This window comes from Chrysemys picta, chromosome 2 (genome assembly GCF_011386835.1).
Source record: "Chrysemys picta bellii isolate R12L10 chromosome 2, ASM1138683v2, whole genome shotgun sequence".
In the NCBI taxonomy this organism is placed as follows: domain Eukaryota; kingdom Metazoa; phylum Chordata; order Testudines; family Emydidae; genus Chrysemys; species Chrysemys picta.
This window is the reverse complement of record NC_088792.1, coordinates 234,837,331-234,857,347: the sequence shown is the minus strand read 5'-3', so window position 1 is coordinate 234,857,347 and position 20,017 is coordinate 234,837,331. Positions and strand designations below refer to the sequence as shown.

General features: G+C 40.3%; 1 protein-coding gene across 11 annotated transcripts in view; it reads left to right on the top strand.

The window, feature by feature from the left end:
• The window catches only part of STAU2 (staufen double-stranded RNA binding protein 2), a 226,220-nt gene extending 208,145 nt beyond the window's left edge, over window positions 1–18,075 (top strand). For 9 of the 11 annotated variants that reach the window (XM_065585770.1, XM_065585768.1, XM_065585758.1 and 6 more), the window contains 2 exons: window positions 16,016–16,104; window positions 16,980–18,075. In XM_065585770.1, the coding sequence (XP_065441842.1) occupies window positions 16,016–16,104; window positions 16,980–17,073 (183 nt within the window). In that variant the 3' untranslated portion in view covers window positions 17,074–18,075. Of the gene's footprint in view, window positions 1–10,841; window positions 10,927–16,015; window positions 16,105–16,979 lie in introns of all 11 variants that reach the window. The other 2 variants (XR_010598909.1, XR_010598908.1) reach the window with 1 other exon arrangement.
• The last annotated feature ends 1,942 nt before the right edge of the window (window positions 18,076–20,017 follow it).

The window sequence follows — 20,017 nt, the reverse complement described above, 5'->3', positions numbered from 1 at the left end:
CAGGAGTCTGCTGGAATATATTTTCTAGCTTTGTCCAGTCTAGTTTGGAGGGCCAGGTTTCTTAAAATCGTCCATAATTTTTACACCTGCAACTTTGCATCTACATTCAAGTTCTGGCCCAAATTGTAGCATTATACATCTAATTGCCTGATTGCATTAACAAATCCAGTAGTTAGACATCTAAATACTTTTATTTTGTGCCTCTAATTAATTGTACCTATACTTGATTGTCGATGCAATGTTAGAGATGGGGTTAATTTAAAAATTTGGCACTGTATGTCTTCAAAGATGTGAATGTTTCTTTGGGTTGAATAGTCATTGTTTGTATCAGCATGATCAGAGCAATAAGTCTAACAAAAGCAAGTTAGAACATAGAATGGCTCCCCAAATGGGTCATGATCTACTTATTGTTTGCAGAAGGTTTCCATTGGGTCATGGTCCAATGAAATTCCACTGTAACATACGATGTAAATTTGAGTTCAGAAATAATATTTTTACTATATGTTCACAGAATGTCCAAGCTGTGGTGTGCCATTAATCCTTCTGGTCTCCATCTTTGAATAGTAATAACTGAATGAAAAATATGGTTTAAATCTTGGATTCAGAAACAAAAAAATATTTTTAAAAGACTATCAACATTATCAGGAAACTTCACCTAGAAGGTACAAGTTAAAGGACAAATATTTTCAGAAAAGAATTCTAATTAAACTAATTAATTCTAATTTAAACTTTTGACTATGGACGCTAAACCCCTACAGCCAAGTTGACCATTGGGCAAGCCGCTACAGCTCCATTGGGTGTGGCCTTGATGTTGGAAGTCTTTGCTTGGTGCAGGGTAGGGAGAATAAGCTTGTTGCCATAGTTACTCAAATTTACTGACAAGTACCAACAATCTCCAGCACAAATGTGAGCAGATGCTACCCGTGGATAAAAGTAAGAGTAGTCCTTCACAGCAAGTATTACAAGAGCTCATGGGATAACCTTTTCAAAAGCACTTAAATGACTTAGGAGTTGAAGGATTGTCTACTCTTTGAACTGAGGGTGTGATTCCCAGCTTGAGGAGACATATCCTCACTAGCTCTGATTGAGCTAGCATGCTAAAAATAGAGCATAGCTGCAGCCATGCAGGCAGCCAGCTGCGCCAGGTACATGCCTCTGGTCTCAGAGTGGCCCATACTGGCAGCAGCTAGCCCCTTCTGCTGCTCACACCACCATAGCTACACATTGCCTTTTTAGCACGTTAGCTTGGGTGTTTTTCCTCAAGTTGAATGTCAGGCATGTCTCCTCATCTCAAAGTGTAGACATACCTTAAATCCCTTTGAAAGTCAGCACTTAGGTATTTTAAAATATTTTACCCATGTTCCTTGCATACCTGCTGTGACGGGTTGGATCACAGAACCCCCCTTGGGAGCTGCCACCCGATGTGCCAAAACTACCTCTGCTCCTGCTTTCCCTGCCAGCTCGGGGTCCCAGCACCCTGTCTTGCTGAGCCAGACACTCCCGTCTGCTGCAACAAAGACCCAGTGTCTGAATTACTTGCTCCAAAGCTGCAGGTTTACCTGAAAGCAGCTAACAGAAGTGTTCCTGTCTTTAATACACAGATGCCCAACTCCCAATGGGGTCTAAACCCAAATAAATCCGTTTTACCCTGTGTAAAGCTTATACAGAGTAAACTCATAAATTGTTCACCCTCTATAACACTGATAGAGAGATATGCACAGTTGTTTGCTCCCCCAGGTATTAATACATACTCTGAGTTAATAAGTAAAAAGTGATTTTATTAAATACAGAAAGTAGGATTTAAGTGGTTCCAAGTAGTAACAGACAGAACAAAGTAAGTCACCAAGCAAAATAAAATGCGCAAATCTATGTCTAATCAAACTGAATACAGATAATCTCACCCTCAGAGATGCTTCAGTAAGTTTTTTCCTCAGACTGGACACCTTCCAGGCCTGGGCACAATTCTTTCCCCAGGTACAGCTCTTGTTCCAGCTCAGGTGGTAGCTAGGGGATTCTTCATGATGGCTCCTACCATCCCTTTGTTCTGTTCCACCCCTTTAGATATCTTTTGCATAAGGCAGGAATCCTTTATCCCTCTCTAGGTTCCCACCCCCTCCTTCTCAATGGAAAGACACCAGGTTAAAGCTGGATTCCAGTTCAGGTGACATGATCACATGTCACTGCAAGACTTCATTGCCCACTTGCCAGCCCACACATATACAGTAAGACTAACAGGTAAACACAGCCATCTGCAGACAATGGTCCTGGTTAATGGGAGTCATCAAGATTCCAAACCACCATTAATGGCCCACACTTTGCATAATTACAATAGGCCCTCAGAGTTATATTTCATATTTCTAGTCCCAGATACAAGAGTGGTACATTTATACAAATAGGATGATCACACTCAGTAGATTATAAGCTTTGTAATGATACCTTACAAGAGACCTTTTGCATGAAGCATATTCCAGTTACATTATATTCACTCATTAGCATATTTTTATAAAACCATATAGTCTGCAACGTCACACCCTCCTTCTGAACTTACTGCCAGAGAAAAGGTGTTCAAGGACAGTTAATCCTTACTTAATAATTACCCTCATAAACCTGGCAAGGTCAGTGTCTACATGGATTATCTGCCATGCGAATACTGGTTGCGTCCGTTAAAGTTGGTTAGGACAGCTTCAACTACCACAGACAACTTTTTCAGAAGGGTTCTAAGTTCTACATTCATGAATCATCATCCTTTGTTTGAACAGAGGATTCCCTCTTCTTCCCGCCTCCCCTCTTTGGCAGGTGCAACCATTACCCTTAACCCCTAGTGCATACCAGGTGAATGTTCCTTTGTGCAGAGATTAATTTGTTTTGGAAAATACTATTTCCATGTAAATTACATGAGTTAATCAGATTATGCTATGCATGAAATACACTGGGTATAAGCTATTTGCAAAAAGAGCTTGAAGTCATTTAATTAAGACTTACATTGTATAGTGTGAAAAGCCTTTCTGAAATTTAATTTTTAAACAGATGTTAACATTGGTTAATCAACTGGAGAGCATGGGGTATTGTGAGGAAGGGGGTAAAGACTCCTAGCAGAATGTATTGCTTGTGATACAAGAAATTTAGTTACAATAGCAACTGTGGGGAAAAGGGATTTATTCTCAGTATCCCTCACTTGATTTCTGTTTAGTTTATATGCATATATTGCCATCCATTGCCAAAGAAAGATAAATCAAGGCAGATTAAATAGCTACTTTAAGGAGTAAATTCTCAGCCACCTGTCCATGTAAAATTTTGCACAAGCAAATACATGCAGTTATATTCGTGTTCATCTGCAAAGTCAAGGCCAGGTAGAAGCCTAGCTGAAAATTTGCTCCCAAAAAGAGTAAGAAAGCCTTTAGACCTTCAACGAGAGGGAGAGTGTGTGTGTTTAAAATTATTGCTAAAACAGTTTGGTATTCTTGGAACACTAAGCCCTCAAACTCACAACAAGCCTGGCACTGATTGCCTAGCAGCCTTTACATTTGAAATTCAATCCATATATTAAAAAGGTATAAAGCCACACTCACTGCTGGTGAAAACACCTTTGACTTCAATAGGATTGCATTGATTGTATGTCAGTAGTTAGCCAACACTGGAGAAAAGACCTCCATACTTTTTATTGTTTTCTAAACCAGGAGAAATTTAGGGTTGGATTGTCATTCACTGATCTCCATTTTTGTTGACAAACAACTGCAGGTCCAGTTTTGCTCCTGCAATAAGAGGTGCTGCAATTTAGGGGTTTCTGAGTGCAGATGCAATCAGGGATTTAGGGTTAGATTCACAAAGGGACTTAGGCACCTGCCATTTTAGGCACCGAAATCCCAGATTTATGCCCCATGGGTCTTCACAAAATACCCACTCAGATTCCACCAAACTCTGTGGCACCTGAACACACACAGCACCTAAGTTCTGGCTCTGAGCATGTGCCCTGCTGTCTCACTCTAGGCATCCGCCTGCCTAAGCCCCAGTGCAATTTACAAACTGGGGCAAGACTGGTGTCCTCCCTCTAACATGCCTGCAGAGTGTAGGGGTGCTCAGAGCATGCATAACTCCACACAAAATGGCTGGGGGGAGCAGGACCACCTCCCTCTTAACTTTTAGCCCAGTGGTTAAAGGACTCGCCTGATATGTGGGAGAGTGCTTTTTCAAGTCCCCGTTCCCCCAACTGAGGAGGAGAAGGAAGTGTAACAGGGATCTGCCAGCCCTAAGCACTGGGCTATAGGATATTCCAATGTGGGGCTCCCTCAGTCTCTCCTGCTCAAGCTGTTCCACTGCAGATAAATAAGTGGCGAGTGCTTGGAGCCTGCAGACTGGATCCTGGATCACCCACATTCTGAGTGACTGCTCTGACCTCCCAGACTATAGTCTCAGTCTCATGCTTGCATGCACTCTCTCTGATCTGCTGACTTTTTATGTACCCAAAGTGGAACAGCTTTAACAGAAGAGACTGAGGGAGTTCCACATCAGAATATCCTATATTATATACCACTGGTTAGGGTACTCACCTCAGAGGTGGCAGATCCCTGTTTAAATCCCTTCTCTTCATCTTGCAGAAGGATGACTTGAACCAAAGATCTCCCACATCTCCAGCTAAGTACCCTAACCATGGGTTAAAAGATAAAGGGAGGTTCTCCTCTCACCCCCCTCCCCCAGTTTCTTGTAAGCAACATCCAAGGCACCTGACTTGAAGAGAGGAGAGGAAAGAGAATCCCAGGCAGAGTTAGGCACTGAACTCTGTGAGAGGAGCAGTTGCCAGATTTCTACTGCATTAATAGCCTCAAGTCACTTAAAAACTAGCTCCAAAGTAGCCTAATCTATTTATTGAAACAAAGGTTTTTTTATTAACACATTGGTCTATATGTCAAATAACAAATGAAAGCTTTCATCAGATACCTAGTACAGATTTGATTAATAAAAAAAAAAGCTACAAGCCCCAGCAGGAGTTGGTCCACATTAGCAACAAAGCTAAGAGATGACCATGAACTTCAAAATCAAACCCCCAAAACTGGGGGGCCTGGAAGGATGTGTGTGTACTGGGAGAGGATATTTGTGGGGGGTGCTGGGTGAGTGTACTGGCAGGGAGAATTTGGGGGATGCTAGAGGGGTACGTACGGCCTCACGCTCAAGGTGGGGACAGTGTCATGCTCCCTATCATGGTGGCAAAGCTGGCACAGACCCAGGACGCAGCGCCAGCCTGCACCTCCCTGCAACTCTCTCCCCACTCCAGGGTGGGCAACTAGGACCTGGCCCTGTCACCCCTCCCGGTTGGGCTCTGAGGTCCTCGGTGGGACAGAGCTGAGAGGGGCGTGGTGGCTCTGCTTACCTGGGGGGCTGGGACAGGCGGGATCTGACAGCTATGGATACAGGGGAGGAACCAATTGGGGTGCAGAGAGAGAGCTCGGTGGCTAGAATATGGAGGGAGGGCCAGCCTTGGCTTGACCCCGCCCCACATGTGTTTGCAGGGTGTACATAGTTTACTTGTGAATGCCAGTTACCGTATTTTTTGTGCTGTCACAGATTGCGACATTTTGGGCTAGGTACCATCCATGACAACTGGAGATAGAAGGCACCTCACCGTGAGCTGACACTGTTGGACGGTATATTTACCAGGACAGTGGCATTCCTGTGATGAAGTTTGTGGTCACTGAGTACTTGATAGGAATAATTAGGGCCATAATCTACTCTGAGATCCAAGCAATAAAGTCAACTGGAAACACACACCGAAGACAACAAAATTTGGCTATTTGAGTTTCATAGGAAGATTCTGAAATGCAGCAGATCTAAAGAGAGAAAAAACATCTGTACACTGTGCTAAAAAGACCCCATGAAATCGTTATCATGTGGACGTGAGCTGAAATACACATCCTCTAGCGCAGGCTCTGCCTGCTGGTCTCTGTGAAAGAATGACTTAATGTTATGAGATTGTCATTACAAAACATTTAATCCCTCTAGAGGGAAGCAGGAAGAATATTCACAAATTTCAATACCATTCACTAATTGCAAATTAACTTAAGTAAAGCTACAAATAGCCAAAATAACTGGAAACCTCCATCTCCATCCTGATACACACACATTTTTATAATAGAAATGGCAGCCAAGACAAACAAAGAGCAATGTAGCGCATCCTGTTGGCATCATATCTTTTACACATTTTATGTATCACTTGTTTTCTGTATAGTTACTGCACTGCCAAAAACATCTGTTGTATAACCTATGGGTCTTTATTCACAAAACAGTTGTAAAATCTTCTGGGGGAGAGAAATATTTGTCTCTCGCGCTATATATATATATATATATAAAATCTGTGCAGATGCTCTCTTGTAAGAAAATTCTCAGTGGAAGGAAGTATCAAGCCTTTAAAAACAGACATTGTTCACCAGATTCATTGTCAAATGTTCCATTTTTATTTTTACATTTAACTGAAGTTCAGAAGTTATTTTTATCAAGCCAAATTCATGTAGGGTGTAAGTCCAGTGAGGCCAGAGAATTTAATTATGGATGAAAATTAGCCCATTGTCTTTGCTTGTAGTTCTTCATTGCACAAAACTTAAAACCCCCTTCTGCTTCTACTCTGCATAGCCGCTCAACTACTAGCTTCCTTCCTACCTCCAGCTTCTCCAAGTTTATCATGGGCACAGAGTTGGGGAGCGGGTAAAGGATAAAGAGTTGTGAGGAGTGCAGCTACCAGGTCCATTCCTGCTCGCAGCCCCTCAGTTATCAGTTGCCCCCATCCTGGCTCCTAACAAAAGCATGGGGAAGCCAGAAGAAACCAGAGAAACAATTCATAATTAAGGGGCTGGATGTACATCCATGAAATCTCTACACAACCCCATTCTCCATGCAATGCCCCTCAATTGTGTTTCCTATAGTAGTCTTCCACTTTTTCTTAAAAAAAAAAAAAAGGGGGGGGGGGGAAGACCTCCCCTCACCCCCCAAAAAACATTCTTTGTTACTGTGGAGTTAAGGTTACAGGTGTTTAGTAGTGCCCGGTGCTTCTTGTGTCCTTCCAAAAAGAAAGAGTTTAATTTCCTAAATCCAAACACTGGAAAACCATGAACTATAGAGTTAAGATCTCTTTACCTACATCTTACAAAACGGGTAGCTTTGCAAGACAGTACACACACTCTAGACAATTGGAAAATGCGTAGTTAAGATGACACTTTCCACATGTTTCCCAAAAGAGATGGACAGGAGAAGCACAAGACATTGTTGAGCAGCTGGAAGCTTAACTTCACCCTCACAAAGTGTCTTGTGAGCTATTACTATGTGATAAGTTCCACAAGCTAATTCAAGTATATGTGTGAACTGACTTCACTAGTTTAGGGTAGACCTTTACTTTAGACCTGAGTTTGCTACATTCCCGCACAATATCACAAATACTGAATCATGAAACAGTGATAGATAGTGTTATTGATGCTATGGAGAGGTAGTTTAAAATATTGTTAGTTTGCTTTTTGTGTCCGCCATGTTTGGATCTCTGTGAGAAGTATGTGTGCACGCACCTCTGTTCTCAATGTTACAAGAAAAGTGAGACTAATTGGATTGTTTTTGCAAAATAAGCATCAAGATTTATTTTTAAAGTTTTGTAAAGTGTATTACAAATATTATTTAATATTGAATGGTATCTTACTGAATATTTTCCCTACTATATAAATCAGATAAAAACATCATGTTTCCATCCTTGACATCAGGGTAGAAAAGACCAGTGCTTTCGTTCAGCACAGTTTATTTTTGCAGTGATATTCTTCCACTGCCAAAGAAAGAGGAAAATAGATGTTTTTACAAACTCTATTGTGAGATCCAAGGTAGTATTCCTCTAAGAAGTTCCAAAATAGGGTTTCAGCAAAGGTTAAAGAAATACTTGTTGAAGATACTCTACAACTTTTAATCCTCTTTAGCATATTTCCACAGTAGGCAGTTAGACAAATAAAACAATAGTAAATATGTAACAAAGAAAATTTATTCTGATCCTGATAATTTTAACAATGAATTAAAAGAGAAGTCTGTACAGGCCCATTTTGGCTCTTGACAATTGTTTTCAGTGACTTGTAGTTCGGAGAATCATAAAAATGCAAGGCTGAAAGGAACCTTGAGAGGTCATCAAGTCTGACCCCCTGCACTGAGGCAAGACCAAGTATACCTAGACCATCCTTGACAGCTGTTTGTCCAATCTGTTTTTAAAAACCTCCAGTGATGAGGGTTCCGCAACCTTCCTTGGAAGCCCATTCCAGAACTTAACGACCTTTATAGTTAGAAAGTTTTTCCTAATATCTAACTTAAATCTCCCTTGCTGCAGATTAAGTCCATTATTGCTTGCCCTACCTTCAGTGGACATGGAGAACAATTGATCATAGTCTTCTTTATAACAGCCCTTAACATATTTGAAGACTGTTATCAGGTCCCCCCCTCCATCTTCTTTTCTCAAGACTAAACATGCCCAGTTTTTTTAACCTTTCCTCATAGGTCAGGTTTTCTAAACCTTTGATCATTTTTTGTTGCTCTCCTCTGGATTCTCTCAAATTTGTCAACATTTTTCTTGAAGTGTGGCACCCAGAATTGGACATAGTACTCCAGCTGAGGCTTCACCAATACCAAGTAGTGTGGAATAGTTACCGCCCATGTCTTACATACAACACTCTTGTTAATAGGAAGGAATAATTCTGGGGTGTAAGTGAATACTTTCATTTGTCTTGACTGAATTTTATCTTGCTGATTTCAGACCAATTCTCTGATGTATCAAGGTCATTTTGAATTCTAATCCTGTCCTCAAAGTGCTTGCAATCCTCCCAGCTTGGTATCATACGCGAGTTTTATAAGCAGCTTCTCCACTCCATTAACCAAATGATTAATGAAAATATTGAATAGTACTAGACTTAGGACTGACCCCTATGGACCTCACTAACTTCGCCCTCTCGGTTGGAGCAAACCGTAGGTAACTACTCTGAGTATGATCTTTCTGCCAGTGGTGCACTCACCTTATAGCAATTTCATCTAGACAACATTTCTCTCCTTTGCTTTTAAGAATGTCAAGTGAGACTGTGTCAAAAGTCAACTGAAATCAGGATATATCACATCTACTGCTTTCTTCCTATCCACAAGGCCATTAATCTGGTCAAAGAAGGAAATTAGGTTGGTTGCCATGATTTGTTCTTGACAAATCCATGCTGGCTATCCCTTATAACCCGGTTATCCTCCAGGTACTTACAAACTGATTGTTTAATAATTTGTTCCAGTATCTTTCCAGGTACCAAAGTTAGGATGACTGGTCTATAATTCCCCGGGTCCTCTTCATTCACTTTTTTAAAGATCAGTAACTCCCTTCTCCAGTCCCTTGGGACCTCACCCATCCTCCATGAGTTTTTGTGAGGGTAACAGCACATAATTAACCTGTGAACTCACTTCTACAAGATAGAAACTGGATGCTTATTAATTAATATAATATCACCTATAAGACCCAATCAAGGTTAATGGTTCCATTGTGCTAGGACATAGAGCAGCATGGATAAAAAGGAAAAAATGATTGTAAATTAAAATATTAATTTTTATTTAAATCAGTTTTTCTATTTAAATTAATACATTTTGCTTCTTAGAAATAAATCTATTTAAGATTCTGATAACCTATGTTAAAAGCCTAAACTCACTATAATACTAAAATCATTAATTATATTTAATACAGACTACATTTAATTTAGAATATATTAAGCAGTACATGTTTGCTGCCAAAGCTTTAAAGAAAGTCAAACCGCTGAACTGGTGGAAATCACTGAATCAGCACCTGGAACCAGTTTGTTGAAGTGCTAAATCAGCATTTGGCAGCTTTTGCAGGTATAGAGAGAATATTTTCTTCATTTCAGTTTATTCAACTAGTACAGTTTAATGGCTAGTTCATTGAAAGTTAAGAAACTGATTGGGAGTTGAAATAGCCGGAAAGCTTGCTTTTCTCAATCTACAAATACAAACTAGATGTGAGAATGAAATCTACTGGTTCAAAAGTCTTTAAAGACATGGTGACCAGAAACAATCAATTCAGTTCAGTAACTACAGATAATACTTCCGTTGTTTAATAAACCACCTGGTTTTCAATACAAAACATGTTTTAATAAACTTATCTAAAAAAGTATCCAGAACATTTTAGGTTGTTTTATGTAGGAAACAATTTTAAAGTGCTTTTTGTGCATTTTTAATTGAAGTCCAATTTTCATCCAAATAGAGCTTGATGCAAATCACAACTAAAAAAAAAGTAATCATCCAGTAAATAAGAAATGCATCATTTCCTAACATAATAAAAATATAAAAATAAACAACATGAATCAATGCATGCTAAGATATATAATTGCTTAAATATGTATGGTTAGCAAAGAATAGTAACAAATTTAGTATAAAGACTATATTTAATTGCAAATCAACCTTTTTTAAATGGTTACCAACCAATGAGAACCAACCTTTCTTTAGGAAAATACCTAATAAGTACCAATTGAAAACAAGTTAAAAATTGATTATTTAAATCAAGGTTTCCTGTCTGCTGATTTAAATCAATCCATCCTGCACTATACAGACAAGTTAAAACGAGACAACAGTTCCTGCCCCAGAGAATTTACAATCTTGGCATCAGACAGGAAGCGACAGATGGATAAAACAGACAAATGGGGATGAGGTAACAGAAAAGCAGACGTCTCAGCTTGCCACTGCCCTAACCAATGCCAGACAGTATTGATTTTGTAGGCATCACAGCAGATGTCTTAATGAGGATAAGGTGATGGCTTTACAAATTATAACAGTGAGTTTTTCCCCATGCATAGGAGGTGGCATAGGAGAAAGCATAGAGTGACTGAAGGACAAGCAGATAATCAGAAAATCACGGCTGGCATTATTGGTAGAGAAAAGGTAAAGGTTGAGAGCTCATAGATCTGATGGGGGGGGCTAAAGGATGATGGGCCTTGAAGACAAAGACAAGTAGCCACTGGAAGGAAACAGCAAAGGGGGTGGATGTGGTCAGAATGCCAGTGTCAGTAAGATTATCCTAGCATCAGCATTTTGAATTGACCTGAGGGAGGCAGTGTGGCTGGCTTCAGTGCTAGAGAGGAAATTACATAAATTGAGGTGTGAGATGATGAGTGCCTGGCAGACTGGACAGATAGAATAGGACAAATCTTAGAAATATTATGTAGGTAGAAGCAGTGAGACTTGGACATGGTCTGGATGTGCAGAGATTTATAAGAAGGAAATAACTGATTTGAGTGACTAAATGGTGGAATTATTCAAAGTGAAGGAAAAATAGGAAGGTTTTTGGGTTGGAGTTCAAAAGCTCAGTTTTGGCCATGTTGCCAGCTGGACATCCATATGGAGATGTCAGAAAGATAGATGAAGATCTGAGATTGGATGGAAAGAGGCAAACCTTTAATGGAGAGGTAAATTTGTGAGTAGTCAATGTAGAATGGTATCTGAAGCCATGCTTGTGGTTAAGAGCTCTGAAAGAAAAGGTATCAAGAGAAGAGTAGGGAGCCAAAGACTGAGCCTTGAGGAATACCCACTCAACAGTCCACAGAAAGAGCAACATGAGAGAACAGAGTCTCAAAAGCCAACAGAAAACTGAAATTTAAGAAGTAGCGAGTGGGTCAGTGGTGTCAAAGGCCTCTCAGAGCTCAAGGAGAACAAAGTTGGAATAGAGGTCACTGGAGATTTTAACGAGAACAGTTTCAAGGTTGGGAAGGTGGTTTAAAGAAGGTAAAGAATGAAGTTGGAGGAGAGGAACTCAAGGCAGCAGTTGTACATTGTGTGTTATAAGCTTGGCAGTAAAGGGATAGTATTTGGAGAGGCAGGTGGGAGTCAAGGGTAGAATTTTGATTTAATTCTTTATGATGGAGGAGACTAAAGCGTGCTTGTATTGTGAGGGGAAGGAGCCTTGAAGAAGGATAAGGGAGAGTGGGGACAAGAGAGACAAAGCAGAATGGGATGGGGAGGGGTATCCTCTGAAGCATATGGAGGGGTTAGAAGAGAGTAGATGAGAAATCTTATCAGAGGAGAAGGGAAAGGAGGGAATAGGGCAAGTCAGTCAAGGTGGAAAAATAAAGCTGCTTGGCTAGGAAAATAGTAGAACTGCACAAGGAAGAGAACAAATTTGTTGTGGAGGAAGCTTGCATGATCATATGGCTTTCCTAGAGTTGCTAGAGGTGGAACAGAGGAAGCAGATACTTGGGTTGATCCAACGCTGGGCTTTGGTAAGGCAGACTATGTGATGGGAGAGAGTAACAAAGGAGTTGAGGGTGGTGAAGACTGTAGAATGGAGGGAATCAACAACCATGTCAATGGAGGAGGGGGCCGAGAGCAGACAAGAAGTTATCAGTGTTAATACATTGGAAGTCAGGAAGGACTGGGTGGCAGGGCAAGGGGGGCATGTAGGTAATGCTGATAAACTCAAGTTTATCAGGATATTTTTAAAGGTTCCGATATTTATATGGATAATAAAAAATCCATAATTGCATTTGATGAGATAAAAATGTGCAAACCCTCATGCTTTTTGATATAAGCCAATTACTAACTACCCGGAATTAGGAAGAAACTTCTCTGAGGGTCAAGTTACTCCATGCTTGTCCATTATGGAGTTTCTTGTGCTGTCTTCTGAAAGCTTTAGGTACTGTTCATTGTCAGAAACAGGATATTGGAATGGATGGACCACTAGTATAATGCAGCATAACAATCCTTGTGCTGCTATTCAGCTGGCCCGGATACACATTGTCTAGCAATATTTAAATTGTGTTAACATACTTTTCAAGGGAAGGCACCATTGAGAGAATCCAGGAAACATAACTATCACTTTAATTGTGAAAGCAGATCCAGCGTTTTGTTCCAACAGTAGCCTGTGTGTGATTCTTGGGGTGATAGTTGTGTCTCTGGTCCAACAGGAACTGAAAATTCAGATAAAAGCATACAGAGAACCTGTATATGTTGACAAGTAGGAATAAAGAAACTTCACTGAACAATCCAATTTCTAAATGTTTATTCTGGGGTTGGCCCTTGAGGAATGGAAAACTACCGATTTCAGGATAAAGGTGAATTACAGAGCAAAAAATAAATTGAGCCTAGATCTTCTTATTGAATGTCCCCTCTAACATAGCTTTTGACACAGAAATGTGTGTTAATTTTTAGGGTGGTGGATTAATCGCAGTTAACTCAGGCGATTAACTCAAAAAAATTAATCGTGATTAATCGCAGTTTTAATCGCACCGCTAAACAATAGAATACCAATTGAAATTTATTAAATATTTTGGATGTTTTTCTACATTTTCATATATATTGTATTCTGTGTTGTAATTGAAATCAAAGTGTATATTATATTTTATTACAAATATTTGCACTGTAAAAATGATAAAAGAAATAGTATTTTTCAATTAATCTCATACAAGTACTGTAGTGCAATCTTTGTCATGAAAGTGCAACTTACAAATGTAGATTTTTTTTTGTTACATAACTGCACTCAAAAACAAAACAATGTAAAACTTCAGAGCCTACAAGTCCACTCAGTCCTACTTTTTGTTCAGCCAATCGCTAAGACAGACAAGTTTGTTTACATTTAAAGGAGATAATGCTGCCTTCTTATTTACAATGTCACCAGAAAGTGATAACAGGCATTTGCATGGCACTTTTGTAGCCGGCATTGCAAGGTATTTACGTTCCAGATAAATATTACAATTGATAGGACTTGAATTTTTTTTTTGTAAGTGCATTCTTTATTCTGCCTCCTCCCCTACACCTGCTTCAGTTTGCTAGGTAAATCCCTCTTCTCTCTGCTGATTGCTCTGGCAACTGAGACAAAAGCTTTCCCATGATTAATTAGCAAGCATTGATTATGGAACTTTCAGATACTACATATCTCATCTTCAGAACACACCCATTATAACAAACAAGTTGCCACCTGTTTTGTCTTAAAGTTGAAATGCAAAGCTAACCTGAAAAACAGATTTCATTATCTAAATGTCCCTAATAACTAGGCTGCACTGGGCATTGAGCATACAAAAAGTTTTACCTAACTTTTTTAAATTCTGTTTTTTTTCTCTGAGACTTTCTCAAAACTTCCTGGTTCACTGAAGGTATTCAAGACTGTGACATCACAAATATCAGAACCCTCATTGCAATCTATACCTGATGTCATTTTCTGGGAAGCCTTCAGTGACCCAAGAAGTGCCAAGAGGATTTCAGAAAAGAAGAAAACAAAATTAATAGGGCTGTCAAGCGATTACAAAAATTAATCGTGATTAATTGTGCGATTAAAAAAAACCATGAGTAATCACATTGTTAAACAATAATAGAATACCATTTATTTAAATAATTTTGGATGTTTTCTACATTTTAAAATATATTGATTTCAATTACAACACAGAATACAAAGTGTGCAGTGCATCCAGCATAGGCTCATGGACCTTCTAAGTGTCTTTCATTGACCCATCTATAAGATATATCCGTGCCACCCACAGTGCTCTTCTAGATCTAGCTATTGGAATGTAGGCGTGTTCCTCCACCACTACCCCTTCAGTGTTCCTCCTTTTTATTACATTACACGATCCACCTCTCTTGAATGCTCTGTAACTTGAAGTCTTTAAATCATGATTTTTGAGGACTCCAGTAACTCAGCCAGAGGTTAAGGGTCTGTTACAGGAGTGGGTGGGTGAGTTTCTGTGAACAGCAATGTGCAGGAGGTCAGACTAGATCAGTGATTCTCAATCTATTTACCATTGTGGGCTGCAGGTTGAGAACCACTGCGCCAGACACATTGGCCTGCCCAGCCCTGCGCTGCCAGCCTGTTCCTTCCCCTCAGCGGCAGATCCGCACCATGCACCGCACTGACCCCCCTGCCCAGAGACCGCCCCCGCTAACCCCACCCCCACAACCCATACGTCCAGTACACACACCCCACCGCTGTGGGGCAGGCAACCAGGACCCCATGGCTACAGGGCCAAGAGCAGAGCCCCAAGTAAAACAGCCCCCCTCCAAACCCCTAGTTCCTGGGCCTATGCTGCCATTCTCCCTCTACCCCCTCACTGCCCAGAGACCCACTCTCCCGCACACTGACCCCTGCCGCACTCACCTCCCCAGCTGCTGCCAAGAGCGCTCCAGCAGGGCTACCAACACCTCTCCCCCTCAGCCAGTCCCACCCCCTGCCAGACCCAACCAGCATTTTTTTTTTTTTTTTTTTAAGCACGCAGCTGGGTCACAGCTGTGTGCTAATTGGGCCACATGCAACCCGCGGGCTGAGAACCACTGGACTAGCTGATCATGATGGTCCCTTCTGACCTTAAAGTCTATGAGATTTGCAAGAATGACTGACCTAAGATTCCCTCCTCAGGACCAAAGGGAAGCGTGAGCTCCATAAACACACTAAGGGCTTGTCTATACTTACGCGCTGGTTCGGCGGCAGGCAATCGAACTTCTGGGTTCGATTTATCGCGTCTTGTCTGGATGCGATAAATCGAACCCAGAAGTGCTCCCCGTCGACTCCGGTAATCCTGCTCGGCGCGAAGAGTACGCGGAGTCGACGGGGGAGCCTGCCTGCCGTGTCTGGACCGCGGTAAGTTCGAACTAAGGTACGTCGACTTAAACTACGTTATTCATGTAGCTGAAGTTGCGTACCTTAGTTCGAATTGGGGGGTTAGTATAGACCAGGCCTAAGGGAGGCTGGGAAGACTTCATAGGCTAGAGAAGTGAGAATTCTAATGGGCATATTTTCTCCTTAATGCTAGTAACACAACTTTCATTAACCCTTAATGGGAGTTACTCATATGCACGGAGAGGTGAATATATCATTATGTTTGCTCACAAACCAGCTCTTTATCATGGCATTGTACTATAGACTCTTTACTACCATCCTAACTTAATTTGCCGCAATATACAAGAGATGCATTTAAAAAGAACTGCCATTAGTGACTACCTTAATTATATCATTACAATACTAGTCGTTGACAACTCATTTTTTATTCAGGCAGCTTTAAGTGCCTTGAAACAGTTTTCGGAACAGGGACTGGATCCAGTGGAAGGGACTATGAAGGTTGAAAATGGAACACTTGAAAAGTAAGTGTCATTTAGTCTTTTATACTTTAATGCCTGTGTGCTGTGCCCCATAAAAATGTTAATTAAAAGCTTAATTGCCCGTCTAGAACTTAGCAAAAACTGTAGTTCATTTCCTCTAGAATTCACATATAATTTGACAATTTGCTCACATAAAAAGCATTTCACTTTTAGTACTAGTTGTAGTGTTTATTAACTAGTAATGAGGCAGCCAGCCTTCTCATGCAAAGTTTTTCTTTTTAATTGTATGGCTATTATGTAATTAGCCTAACATGAGTAACTGGAAATTTTATTTTAGCGATCCATCTTGCTTTTAGTCAAACAGGTTGCAGTGCATGATGTTGCATGTAAGTAGCTTTCTGCCAATCAGTGTTTATGTATGTAATGTCAATTTTATCCTAAAGAATTTGAAAGTAAAGCAGAATTTCTTTCAGTCCTTAAGAACACTGATCTGGAATTTTAGCTCTGAGGAATATACAATAGATGTAAGTTTCATAGTGGATTTTTAAAAATTAATTATTTTGAAAGAAAATAGGATTGTTTGTAAAAACCAGTACATTTTCCCAACTTTGAATGTAGCATAAGGAACAAAGTAGTCTTAAGTTACCAAATAGCAGCGTAAAAGATACACTATAAATATAAGTGGCATTTGGAATTTTCAATAGATATACTGTGCCTATTTATAAAACTGATTTAATCAGAAACATTTTCCACATGATCTCATCAGCATAGTATCTGAGCATAAATATTGTTGTTTCACTTTAAAATGTCACCTTTCGTGGTGACCTTTGAATCTCATGTGCCATCTGCTAATAAACATGTCTTAAAGATGTGCAACCCTGGACCTTACCGCTCTTGTTAATGTATTAATCTTTCAGACAAGTCAAGCATCTGGGAGAGAAAGCAGACAATAAACAGACTAACTCAGGCACCATTGCTCAGGACTGCAAGGATTCAAAGGCTGTCGTCTAAGAGCTTCCCAGCACCCATGGCCGCCACTGCATCCTTATAAACCTGTCAACACGCAATAGGGTGTATGTGTACGAGGAAATGAATGACTAATACTATTATTTGAGTCTTATGTGAAGACAACACTATTCTAACACAAGAGATAGTATACATGGTACTGCTTATTCAACTGGGGGAAAATAAAATTGAGCTTTTCCCTCAGAACTTGAGATCAGATCATAACTCAATTGCCCAGAGGCAGCAGAAATCTGATCATGTTACTGGAACTTAAAATAACAATTAATTAACAAAGTGTTATGAAAAAAGGTAAAGTTTTAAACTGATTAATATGAGTCAGCATTGATTCAGTCACACAATTTTTTCATAGTGTAGTTTAAGTTCAGCTTTACTCTTTTTTAAAATAAATGCTTGAATATTTTAAAATTAACCAATGACAGTGCTGTGAGAATTGTAGTTGTTGTCTTCATATATAGTCATACAGCTTATCTTTTTATGCAGCCATTATGCATTCTTCATTCTGTATCAATATGTATGACTTTAAGATGCACTACTCAGAGTTGTATGCAAACAGAAGTTTAAATCATGAAAAGTCTTTGCTTAAACATGAACTGATGTTAGTAATGATCAGTCGCAATATACTCCAGGAAAAGCAGTTACTGTATTTGATTTCCCTCCCCGTTATCAATTGAAGAGGCGTCTTGCCTCCAAGGAACATTTCCCCCTTAATTCTGCTCTCTGTTGTGTGAAGCACATCTACACCCCATTCTGTGTGTTGTATCAACCCACCGTTTGCATCAACTGAGTGTTTTTAATAACTGCATTCTGATCAGGAACAGCAGATAGGATTGAAATGTTATCTAGAAAAGGGAAGAAAACAGTTGAAACAGATGGAAAGATTTTCCTTATAGAAGGTATGGTATTAGAGATTAAACTGGCAGCTGCACTCGGTACCAGAATGTTCAGATATGTGGGCAAATGCAGTAAAACCACATCAGTTCATGTGTACAATGGTGGTGTCATCTCTTCTTTATTCTTCAGAAATATTCACCTAGCAGGACTACTTGAAAAGTCACAAAAACTTACACTGAACAACTAGTACCTATGATAAGAACTGGATTAGACCATATCTTCCACCACGGGGCTGCCTCCTATGAAACTATGGTTCTACTTATATATAACCCCAAGCTCATTTTAGATTCAAGTATATAATTTTTTAAAGAGCTTTCCATTTTTTTTATCTTATGCAACAAAAACATGACGCAGCTGTCAATTGCACAACAATAGAATTACAATTACATAAGATTTCACAAGCACATAGCCCACAAATCACAACCTGTCTGACTCACCTGACCTGAAAACACACAAATAGCAATATACAGAAACAGTGCAAATTGCATATGTAACTGGGCCCCATTTCTGAAAGTCCTTTGATGCTCTATGCTCTGCAAGGTAATAAGTATCATAAAACACACAAAGCTAGTTGCTGTGAAAAATTATATCCACAAAGTAGTGGCTTTACATCTGATCCTCTGCAGAATGCTCAGTCCTACTCTCATGAAGGTACTAAGAACCTTCATGCTCAGAGTTCTCAACTTCTGGGGGCTCTGCCTTCCCACCTCCCCCCAACTCCGGGTACGAGCAGTGCCTGTCTGGCTCCCAGAGTTGGGGAGGTTGGTGGGGAGGTTGAGTGCCCAGGCTCTCTGGTATCTGGGCCGTCTTTTGTCATTTTCACACAGAACCTTCTCTGAGGTCAGTCAACAAACCAAAAGTTTCACATTTGACATTTCATCCTGCTTAGGGTAAAAAAAAAAAATTCCCCCAAAAAATGTTTTCTCAGAAATGGATTCCGTTTTTTCAGCCACCTCTAATGCTGAGCACCTTAGCTCCTGTGAAAGTGTGTAACTTCCAGGAGGCATTTGGCAGGATCAGAGTCTTAAAATGGTAGAGAAATATTGAACTATGACCAATGTCTTTTTCACGGAGCGCATTGTCTCCATTGGCTATGGAAGTGGGCAGTTCTTCTGCACCCTTCAGTCTAGCAGCCTGCTAACCTAGGACAGGCTTAGACCAGTGGTTCTCAACTAGGGGTACACACAGGTCTCCCAGGGGATACATCAACTTATCTAGATATTTACCTAGTTTTAAAACAGGCTACATAAAAAGCACTAGCGAAGTCTGTACACACTAAAATTTCATACAATGACTTGTTTATACTGCTCTATATACTATACACTGAAATGTAAGTATAATATTTATATTCCAGTTGATTTATTTTATAATTATATGGTAAAATGAGAAAGTCGGCAATTTTTCAGTACCAGTGTACTGTGACACTTCTGTATTTTTATTTTTATGTCTAATTTTGTAAGCAAGTAGTTTTTAACTAAAGTGAAACCTGGGGGTACGCAAGGCAAGTCAGACTCCTGAAAGGGGTACAGTAGTGGAAAGGCTGAGTGCCATTGGCTTAGATTACTGTTGACAGCGTTTCCAAATATGCTGTACATATTACAGGCCCTATTAACACCTATCTTAGAGAAACCCACAAGAGGGAGAGAGAAACCTATTTTTAAAACACTTTGCATGGTGAACTGCATGTATTTAGGGCAATATTCCTCCTGTTGAGACTGGGGAGGGACTAGCAGCAGCCATTTGGAGGGGTGGAGTGGCACAGCCTTGGATTGTGCAGGTGTTCAGAGGTCTCCAGGGAAATCGACAGATCTGGGCACATCCAAGAGCAGAGCTAGCACAACCACACTGAGTCCCACCCGACCCCTCGACCGCAGTGCTCACTCACTTCCATGGGTTGGCTTCCTGAGGAGGAGAAGCTGATGTTGCTCAGAGCAACGTCATCTCCTGATGAGAAGTGTGCCGGAATAGGAGATCTGTCCCAGGTGATAATATTGCCAACATCAGTCACTTCCCAGCTCTGCCATCTCTAGTCCAACAT